Source organism: Oncorhynchus keta, chromosome 25, assembly GCF_023373465.1.
Source record: "Oncorhynchus keta strain PuntledgeMale-10-30-2019 chromosome 25, Oket_V2, whole genome shotgun sequence".
Lineage (NCBI taxonomy): Eukaryota > Metazoa > Chordata > Actinopteri > Salmoniformes > Salmonidae > Oncorhynchus > Oncorhynchus keta.
In genome coordinates, this window is record NC_068445.1 from 41,679,430 (window position 1) to 41,690,611 (window position 11,182).

Genomic DNA, 11,182 nt, shown 5'->3' on the forward strand with positions numbered 1-11,182 from the left:
CTCGCCTACTCTCGCTCGCTCTCTGTTTCTCTCTATTGCTATAACAACCCCCCAATAAAATGCCTTTCTTTGTGGAATAGGGTTGGAATAGGCTTTTGGAAATAGCCCCTAGATGTAAAAAATTATGCAGCAATTTTAAACAGTGTAGATAGATTTTTTTTTTTTTGTTCTGGGGACTTCTATCTGGACTCTCAAATCAATGTCTGAATCAAAACCAAACGTATCCCAACATATTCCCTCCATAGTGCACTTATTTGAACCCATAGGGCCCATAGGGTGCCAAATAGGAAGCACTCTAAACCTGCATCAATAACTGTAGCTAGGGACCACAACACGTTTTATAAATGTTAAACCCATAAATGGACCAGTCACTTTACAGTTCCTTTAATTTCATCAACTCACAGTTTAATCCTTCAAAATAGACAAGAGCAAGGTATCAATTAACTACAATATTTTACCTTTTGAGGTTAGTCATTAAAGGTCTCATTTAATTCAAAAGGGAACTCAAGTTCACTCAAAATCTTGATTTGACAGTCATTATTTTAAAAAATCAATGACAAATATATATTAATTAAATGCAAAGTTCACAAAAAGTTAGCAAATGTTTGATTGTCTCTGAGTTTAATATAAAGATGGGTGTTTGAACCAGCTGCCAGTACGTTTTGACCCCTGACCTTTAACCCCTGACTTATGACCTTAAAGCTATAGGGCACTCTCCTCAGCCCAGGCATTGCTGAAACCTAAACTTGCCTGGATAGGTATTTCACATATCAGCTAACTAAACACATGTTATAGCTTTGTGATCTAAAGGCACCATTGAAAATGAGTCCCTGGTCTCAATGGGGCTCCCCTGATTAAATACATGTTCATAAAATAGTTGTTTTATTACTTTTCCAATCCCAGACTGTAGCTTTAAGGTTCCCAGGTGGAATCAAAGCTAATTTACTCTTTCTGGAATGTTATTTATCATTTTGTCACATAAAATATATAACAGATATAGTACATGAATGTGCCACTGAGAGACAACATGGTCTGCTGGGTAAAAACCGAAGACAGAAGGAAACAACATGGCATGCTGGGTAAAAACTGAAGACAGAAGGAAACAACATGGCATGCTGGGTAAAAACTGAAGACAGAAGGAAACAACATGGCATGCTGGGTAAAAACTGAAGACAGAAGGAAACAACATGGCATGCTGGGTAAAAACTGAAGACAGAAGGAAACAACATGGCATGCTGGGTAAAAACTGAAGACAGAAGGAAACAACATGGCATGCTGGGTAAAAACTGAAGACAGAAGGAAACAACATGGCATGCTGGGTAAAAACTGAAGACAGAAGGAAACAACATGGCATGCTGGGTAAAAACTGAAGACAGAAGGAAACAACATGGCATGCTGGGTAAAAACTGAAGACAGAAGGAAACAACATGGCATGCTGGGTAAAAACTGAAGACAGAAGGAAACAACATGGCATGCTGGGTAAAAACTGAAGACAGAAGGAAACAACATGGCATGCTGGGTAAAAACTGACAGAAGAAACAACATGGTCTGCTGGATAAAGACTGAAGATGGAAGGAAACTGAAAAAGTGCATTAGTGGTAGGAGGAATCACATTTTTCCATTCATTTAAAAAAAAAAAAACTCCCCCCACTTGGAATGTCCTTTCATTATTCTATGGACCAGGAGAAGGGGGGTGGAGGTGGCGGTGAGGGTGGAGGGAGGGAGGGGGTCCAAATTGAGACTTTAGGACATCAACTTCTTACAGTGTTTACCCTGCAAACACACAGATACACACAGACAGTGTTAGATCAGTTGGAGTTTGAACGTTAGGGCTGGATTTGATCCGAATCGCAGACGTATTGCAGAAGATCCTAGTTAATAATGATAGATTTAAATTTCAAAAGGCGATGTGTCTGGAGACGGCATTCAACTGTAAACGTTGCATCGGGAGACGGCATTCAACTGTAAACGCTGCATCGGGAGACGGCATTCAACTGTAAACGCTGCATCGGGAGACGGCATTCAACTGTAAACGTTGCATCGGGAGACGGCATTCAACTGTAAACGCTGCATCGGGAGACGGCATTCAACTGAAAACGCTGCATCTGGAGACGGCATTCAACTGTAAACGCTGCATCGGGAGACGGCATTCAACTGTAAACGTTGCATCTGGAGACGGCATTCAACTGTAAACGCTGCATCGGGAGACGGCATTCAACTGTAAACGCTGCATCGGGAAACGGCATTCAACTGTAAACGCTGCATCGGGAGACGGCATTCAACTGTAAACGCTGCATCGGGAGACGGCATTCAACTGTAAACGCTGCATCGGGAGACGGCATTCAACTGTAAACGCTGCATCGGGAGACGGCATTCAACTGTAAACGCTGCATCTGGAGACGGCATTCAACTGTAAACGCTGCATCTGGAGACGGCATTCAACTGTAAACGCTGCATCGGGAGACGGCATTCAACTGTAAACGCTGCATCTGGAGACGGCATTCAACTGTAAACGCTGCATCTGGAGACGGCATTCAACTGTAAACGCTGCATCGGGAGACGGCATTCAACTGTAAACGTTGCATCGGGAGACGGCATTCAACTGTAAACGCTGCATCTGGAGACGGCATTCAACTGTAAACGCTGCATCGGGAGACGGCATTCAACTGTAAACGCTGCATCGGGAGACGGCATTCAACTGTAAACGCTGCATCGGGAGACGGCATTCAACTGTAAACGCTGCATCGGGAGACGGCATTCAACTGTAAACGCTGCATCGGGAGACGGCATTCAACTGTAAACGCTGCATCGGGAGACGGCATTCAACTGTAAACGCTGCATCCGGCATTCAACTGTAAACGCTGCATCTGGAGACGGCATTCAACTGTAAACGCTGCATCGGGAGACGGCATTCAACTGTAAACGCTGCATCGGGAGACGGCATTCAACTGTAAACGCTGCATCTGGAGACGGCATTTAACTGTAAACGCTGCATCTGGAGACGGCATTCAACTGTAAACGCTGCATCTGGAGACGGCATTCAACTGTAAACGTTGCATCGGGAGACGGCATTCAACTGTAAACGCTGCATCTGGAGACGGCATTCAACTGTAAACGTTGCATCTGGAGACGGCATTCAACTGTAAACGTTGCATCTGGAGACGGCATTCAACTGTAAACGTTGCATCTGGAGACGGCATTCAACTGTAAACGCTGCATCGGGAGACGGCATTCAACTGTAAACGCTGCATCTGGAGACGGCATTCAACTGTAAACGCTGCATCTGGAGACGGCATTCAACTGTAAACGCTGCATCGGGAGACGGCATTCAACTGTAAACGCTGCATCGGGAGACGGCATTCAACTGTAAACGTTGCATCTGGAGACGGCATTCAACTGTAAACGCTGCATCTGGAGACGGCATTCAACTGTAAACGCTGCATCTGGAGACGGCATTCAACTGTAAACGCTGCATCTGGAGACGGCATTCAACTGTAAACGCTGCATCGGGAGACGGCATTCAACTGTAAACGTTGCATCGGGAGACGGCATTCAACTGTAAACGCTGCATCGGGAGACGGCATTCAACTGTAAACGCTGCATCTGGAGACGGCATTCAACTGTAAACGCTGCATCGGGAGACGGCATTCAACTGTAAACGTTGCATCGGGAGACGGCATTCAACTGTAAACGCTGCATCGGGAGACGGCATTCAACTGTAAACGCTGCATATCTAGGCTCAATCAGAAATTACTATTACATTTTTTGGGGCAGATCGTCCGCGATAAGGATTAAATCCAGCCCTTAGTCTTCAGGACAATTACACAATGTAAGAGTAACGTAACATGTTGCTAAAAGATGGAGTCTAAGAGACTATTTACACTTGATCTGAATATGTGATCAGAGGTGGTGCCTCAGGAGGCACGCAGAGGCCAAATTTAGCTCTGAATCCCCTTCGCCGTGCGCCTCTCAAATGCTGCAATAACACAGACAACTCCGCGTTGGCCACGATTGGTTGACAGTAGGTGGGGGAGGGAGGTACTGTATAAACACGAACTCACTTCCTTGACGACTTCATTCACAACAGCTCTGCGCTGCTCGGCGAAGTGCAAGAGGTATGAATTCACTGACTTCTGCAGAGGCCGTATCCCTGTAAATGCTGTACGGCCCAATGCAGACGTTGAACTGAGCGTGCAGTCTAAGTGAGAGCAGCATACCTTGAAGTTGGTGTCATCGCACATCTTGATCAGCTTGTCCATGTGTTTCATCAGGTTAGTAACCCAGGCAGGGCCGGTAGGGGCACACAGCTTACGCCCCTTTCTGGTGTTGAAGCTGGAACACAATACAAGCACCACATCAGTTCAGACCATCATCTATATACAACCATAATGTCAGTTGGAGTTTTCACCACACTGCTTTTAGGCCAATCCAATCCTCTGATCTCCAGGAACAGTTTTGGATTGGACACTGGTGGCATTCCGGGGTGACCTCATTGCAGTCGTTCTGTGTGGTTACATGCCATGTCGTTGGCTGTTGAGTCAGATATCCGATTGCTGTATCATCTGATGAGTCTAGCTGATATGTTAAAGACTTATTCAGGCATTGTGAGATCTGTCAGTTGACTGCAATGTGGTCAGCCTGGAACGCAGCCTAAGTCTTTTTATTTTGCCTTTATTTTACTAGGCAAGTCAGTTAAGAACACATTCTTATTTTCAATGACGGTCTAGGAACAGTGGGTTAACTGCCTGTTCAGGGGTAGAACGACAGATTTGTACCTTATCAGCTTGGGGATTTGAACTTGCAACCTTCCGGTTATTAGGCCCACGCTCTAACCACTAGGCTACTCTGCCACTTTAAGCGAATACCTGAACCTCCGGTCTCTCAGTCAATAGGATACTCACACCATGGCGTCAATGGAGCAGCCTTGACCCCTAAGCTGAGGCTGATAACCCGTGACAATGCGTTGTGGGATCTCTTTTTTGCTGACCTCCAGACAGCAGTCCATCACCATCTGGCCCTGAGTCACTGAAAGAGGAGAGAAAGAGAATTTACAAAAACATTGAAACTCTGTTAAACAGTCAAGCAGATAATTGCCCTAAAAACAACTAATGTTGTAAAGTTATAGAGAATTAGTGATGGAGAAATAAGGAGACCGAGGGAGGGATAGGAGACCGAGGGAGGGATAGGAAACCGAGGGAGGGGATAGGAGACCGAGGGAGGGGATAGGAGACCGAGGGAGGGGATAGGAGACCAAGGGAGGGGATAGGAGACCGAGGGAGGGATAGGAGACCGAGGGAGGGATAGGGGACCGAGGGAGGGGATAGGAGACCGAGGGAGGGAGGGATAGGAGACCGAGGGAGGATAGGAGACCGAGGGAGGGATAGGAGGATGGAGGGATAGGAGACCGAGGGAGGGATAGGGGACCGAGGGAGGGATAGGAGACCGAGGGAGGGAGGGGATAGGAGACCGAGGGAGGGATAGGAGACCGAGGGAGGGATAGGAGACCGATGGAGGGATAGGAGACCGAGGGAGGGATAGGAGACCGAGGGAGGGATAGGAGACCGATGGGGGGATAGGAGACCGATGGGGGGATAGGAGACCGATGGGGGGATAGGAGACAGATGGGGGGGATAGGAGACCGATGGGGGGATAGGAGACCGATGGGGGATAGGAGACAGATGGGGGGGATAGGAGACCGATGGGGGGGATAGGAGACCGATGGGGGGGATAGGAGACCGATGGGGGGATAGGAGACCGATGGGGGGGATAGGAGACCGATGGGGGATAGGAGACCGATGGGGGAGGAGACCGATGGGGGGGATAGGAGACCGATGGAGGGATAGGAGACAGATGGGGGAGATAGGAGACCGATGGGGGATAGGAGACCGATGGGGGGATAGGAGACCGATGGGGGGGATAGGAGACAGATGGGGGAGATAGGAGACCGATGGAGGGATAGGAGACCGATGGGGGGGTAGGAGACCGATGGGGGGATAGGAGACCGATGGGGGATAGGAGACCGATGGGGGGGATAGGAGACCGATGGAGGGATAGGAGACCGATGGAGGGATAGGAGACCGATGGGGGGATAGGAGACCGATGGGGGGATAGGAGACCGATGGGGGATAGGAGACCGATGGGGGGATAGGAGACCGATGGAGGGATAGGAGACTGATGGGGGGATAGGAGACAGATGGGGGATAGGAGACCGATGGGGGATAGGAGACCGATGGGGGATAGGAGACCGATGGGGGATAGGAGACCGATGGGGGGATAGGAGACCGATGGGGGGGGATAGGAGACCGATGGAGGGATAGGAGACCGATGGGCGGATAGGAGACCGATGGAGGGATAGGAGACCGATGGGGGATGGGGAGACCGATGGTGGGGATAGGAGACCGATGGGGGGATAGGAGACCGATGGGGGATAGGAGACTGATGGGGGGGGATAGGAGACAGATGGGGATAGGGACCGATGGGGGATAGGAGACCGATGGGGGGATAGGAGACCGATGGGGGGATGGGGGGATAGGAGACCGATGGGGGGATAGGAGACCGATGGAGGGATAGGAGACCGATGGGGATAGGAGACCGATGGAGGGATAGGAGACCGATGGGGGATAGGAGACCGATGGGGGGATAGGAGACCGATGGAGGGATAGGGACCGATGGGGATAGGAGACCGATGGGGGGATAGGGAGACCGATGGGGGATAGGAGACCGATGGAGGGATAGGGACCGATGGGGGGGGGGATAGGAGACCGATGGGGATAGGAGACCGATGGGGGATAGGAGACCGATGGGGGGATAGGAGACCGATGGAGGATAGGAGACCGATGGAGGGATAGGAGACCGATGGGGGGTAGGAGACCGATGGGGGATAGGAGACCGATGGGGGGGGATAGGAGACCGATGGGGATAGACCGATGGAGGGATAGGAGACTGATGGGGGATAGGGGATGGGGGATAGGAGACCGATGGGGGATAGGAGACCGATGGGATGGGAGACCGATGGGGATAGGGACCGATGGGGGGGGATAGGAGACCGATGGGGGGATAGGAGACCGATGGGGGGATATGAGACTGATGGGGGATAGGAGACCGATGGGGGGATAGGAGACCGATGGGGGATAGGAGACCAATGGGGGGATAGGATATCGATGGAGGGATAGGAGACAGATGGGGGATGGGAGACCGATGGGGGAGGAGACCGATGGGGGGATAGGAGACCGATGGGGGATAGGAGACCGATGGGGGATAGGAGACGGAGGGAGGGATAGGAGACCGATGGGGGGAGACCGATGGGGGAGACAGGAGACCGATGGGGGATAGGAGACAGATGGAGGGATAGGAGACAGATGGAGGGATAGGAGACAGATGGGAGGGATAGGAGACCGATGGGGGATAGGAGACCGATGGGGGATGGGAGACCGATGGGGGGATAGGAGACCGATGGGGGGATAGGAGACCGATGGGGGGATGGGAGACCGATGGGGGATAGGAGACCGATGGGGGATAGGAGACCGATGGGGAGATAGGAGACCGATGGGGGGATAGGAGACAGATGGAGGGATAGGAGACAGATGGGAGGATAGGAGACCGATGGGGGATAGAGACAGATGGAGGGATAGGAGACCGATGGGGGAGATAGGAGACCGATGGGGGGGATAGGAGACCGATGGAGGGATAGGGAGACGGAGGGAGGGATAGGAGACGGAGGGAGGGATAGGAGACAGAGGGAGGGATAGGAAACAGATGGGGGGACAGGAGACCGATGGGGGATAGGAGACCGATGGGGATAGGAGACCGATGGGGGATAGGGAGACCGATGGGGGATAGGAGACCGATGGGGGATAGGAGACGGAGGGAGGGATAGGAGACGGAGGGAGGATAGGAGACCGAGGGAGGGATAGGAAACAGATGGGGGGACAGGAGACCGATGGGGGATAGGAGACAGATGGGGGATAGGAAACAGATGGGTGGGATAGGAGACCGATGGGGGGGATAGGAGACCAAACAAACACACACAGAGAGAGAGAGAGAGAACCGGAGGTGAACATGTCACGCACACAAACACACACACAGAGAGAGAGAGAGAGAGAACCGGAGGTGAACATGTCACGCACACAAACACACACACAGAGAGAGAGAGAGAGAGAACCGGAGGTAAACATGTCACACACACAAACAAACACACACACACAGAGAGAGAGAGAACCGGAGGTGAACATGTCACGCACACAAACAAACACACAGAGAGAGAGAGAACCGGAGGTGAACATGTCACGCACACAAACACACACACAGAGAGAGAGAGAACCGGAGGTGAACATGTCACGCACACAAACAAACACACACAGAGAGAGAGAGAGAGAACCGGAGGTAAACATGTCACACACACAAACAAACACACACACAGAGAGAGAGAGAGAGAGAGAGAGAGAAAATTGTTTAAGATGGATAAGAGAGAGGGGAGAGAGATAAAGAGACACTAGGTAATGATGGATGCTGTCTGCCTGGGGATTCCCACCATGGAAGCATTTTCTAGTGTGTGTGTGTGTGTGTGTGTGTGTGTGTGTGTGTGTGTGTGTGTGTGTGTGTGTGTGTGTGTGTGTGTGTGTGTGTGTGTGTGTGTGTGTGTGTGTGTGTGTGTGTGTGTGTGTGTGGAGTGTTGGAAAAAGTACCCAATTGTCATACTTGAGTAAAGGTAAAGACACCTTAATAGAAAATGACTAAAGTAAAAGTTAAAGTTACTTAGTAAAATACTACTTGATTAAAGTCTAAAGGTATTTTGTTTTTAAATATACTTAAGTATCAAAAATAAATGTCATTGCTGAAATATACTTAAGTTTCAAAAGTAAATCTATAAATCTTTTAAAATTCCTTATATTAAGAAAACCAGACGGCACAATTGTTTTGCTTTTTAAATGTACAGATAGCAAAGGGGGACACTCTAACATCATCTACAAACAAAGCATGTGTGTTTAGTGACTCTGTCAGATCAGAGACCGTAGGGATGACCAGGGATATTCTCTGTTGAGTGAGTCTGTCAGATCAGAGACCGTAGGGATGACCAGGGATCTTCTCTGTTTAGTGAGTCTGTCAGATCAGAGACCGTAGGGATGACCAGGGGTCTTCTCTGTTGAGTGAGTCTGTCAGATCAGAGGCAGTAGTAATGACCAGGGGTCTTCTCTGTTGAGTGAGTCCGTCAGATCAGAGACCGTAGGGATGACCAGGGATATTCTCTGTTTAGTGAGTCTGTCAGATCAGAGACCGTAGGTATGACCAGGGGTCTTCTCTGTTTAGTGAGTCTGTCAGATCAGAGACCGTAGGGATGACCAGGGGTCTTCTCTGTTGAGTGAGTCTGTCAGATCAGAGACCGTAGGGATGACCAGGGATATTCTCTGTTTAGTGAGTCTGTCAGATCAGAGACCGTAGGGATGACCAGGGGTCTTCTCTGTTTAGTGAGTCTGTCAGATCAGAGACCGTGGGATGACCAGGATATTCTCTGTTTAGTGAGTCTGTCAGATCAGAGGCAGTAGGGATGACCAGGGATATTCTCTGTTGAGTGAGTCTGTCAGATCAGAGACCGTAGGGATGACCAGGGGTCTTCTCTGTTGAGTGAGTCTGTCAGATCAGAGGCAGTAGTAATGACCAGGGGTCTTCTCTGTTGAGTGAGTCCGTCAGATCAGAGACCGTAGGGATGACCAGGGATATTCTCTGTTTAGTGAGTCTGTCAGATCAGAGACCGTAGGTATGACCAGGGGTCTTCTCTGTTTAGTGAGTCTGTCAGATCAGAGACCGTAGGGATGACCAGGGATATTCTCTGTTTAGTGAGTCTGTCAGATCAGAGACCGTAGGTATGACCAGGGGTCTTCTCTGTTTAGTGAGTCTGTCAGATCAGAGGCAGTAGAGATGACCAGGGTTCTTCTCTTGATAAGTAGGTGAATTGGACATTTTTCCTGTCCTTCTAAACATTCAAAATTATACTTTTGGGTGTCATGGTAAATGTATGGATTAAGAAGTACATTATTTCTTTAGGAATGTAGTGAATTAAAAATTAAAGTTGTCAAAATTAAAGTACAGATACCCCAAAAACTATTTAAGTAATACTTTAGTGTATTTTTACTTAAGTACTTTACTCCACTGTGTGCATGTGTGTGTGTGTGTGTGCCTGTGTGTATTCGTTTATCTGTGTACATTGTCTTCCAGTAATGAACAGCATATAAAAAGACATATCTGCATCCCATCATGATGATAAAGTAACCAACCTGTTCAGGAACAGAGAGGACTTACCCTGGTAGCAGACATAGAAGAACAGAACAGAGAAGAGGATCTTGGCACTGTCCATGGTAGACGCCATGATCGGTCACTGATAAACTGAGCCGTACGGAGGTGTCTGGACTAACACTGAGTGAAGATGTCTTCCAGAGAACGGAGGAGAGATGTGTGAAATGTAGATTATGTCTGTTTGTGATTCTCTGTAAAGGTTTCCTCTGTCTGTCTGTCTGTCTGTCTTCTCTTCTCTACTGTGTCAGACAAGACTATCTCTGCTCTGTGATGAGATTATCTCTGCTCTGTGATGAGAACCTCTCTCTTACTCTGTGTTTATAGACTCGTTTAAGTTTCACTTTTAGTCACACCCCCGTGCGTGTGCGTGTGTTTGTGAGAGTGTGTGTGTGCGTGTGCGTGTGTTTGTGAGAGTGTGTGCGTGTGTTTGTGAGAGTGTCTGTGTGTTTGTGTGTGCATGCAATCTAGCTTCAGGGAAATTCCCAAGATTTGGTATGTAAATCTGTGCCTCTCCATTTCTTATAATCCATTACCTTACGTTAGGTTACATTATGTATATAATAGCAGCCGTACAATATAATACAAATTAGAGGACGTATAGTATTATACATCTTACCTGGACGTACAATATCACACAAATTGGATGATGTAAACTGATCATACATCTTGGCTGCTTATTGCGTTAGGAAATGTACAGGGAGAATTTATATTGGTAGTTAGGAGAACTTCTCTGCACTACATTAACTGCCTGTAAAGCATCAATCTGACGTTAAGATCTTACACGTAACTTTTAAGGCACTGCCTTGCCCCCTCTTATCTGATAGACATGCACCTTTCATACAGTGAGGGTTCTCCAATGCCAAGGAGTCGGTCTGTTTAAATATACCTAGAT

General features: G+C 48.7%; 1 protein-coding gene across 1 annotated transcript; it reads right to left on the minus strand.

The window, feature by feature from the left end:
• Nucleotides 1-368: 368 nt before the first annotated feature.
• On the minus strand, nt 369-10,599 carry LOC127911807 (C-C motif chemokine 19-like). Its single transcript, XM_052479566.1, has 4 exons — nt 10,297-10,599; nt 4,902-5,025; nt 4,218-4,332; nt 369-1,773 (listed from the first exon to the last, which is right to left on the minus strand). Exons 1-4 carry the CDS (start codon nt 10,361-10,363, stop codon nt 1,744-1,746), a joined length of 336 nt encoding a protein of 111 aa, XP_052335526.1. The 5' UTR covers nt 10,364-10,599; the 3' UTR covers nt 369-1,743.
• Between the last annotated feature and the right edge of the window lie 583 nt (nt 10,600-11,182).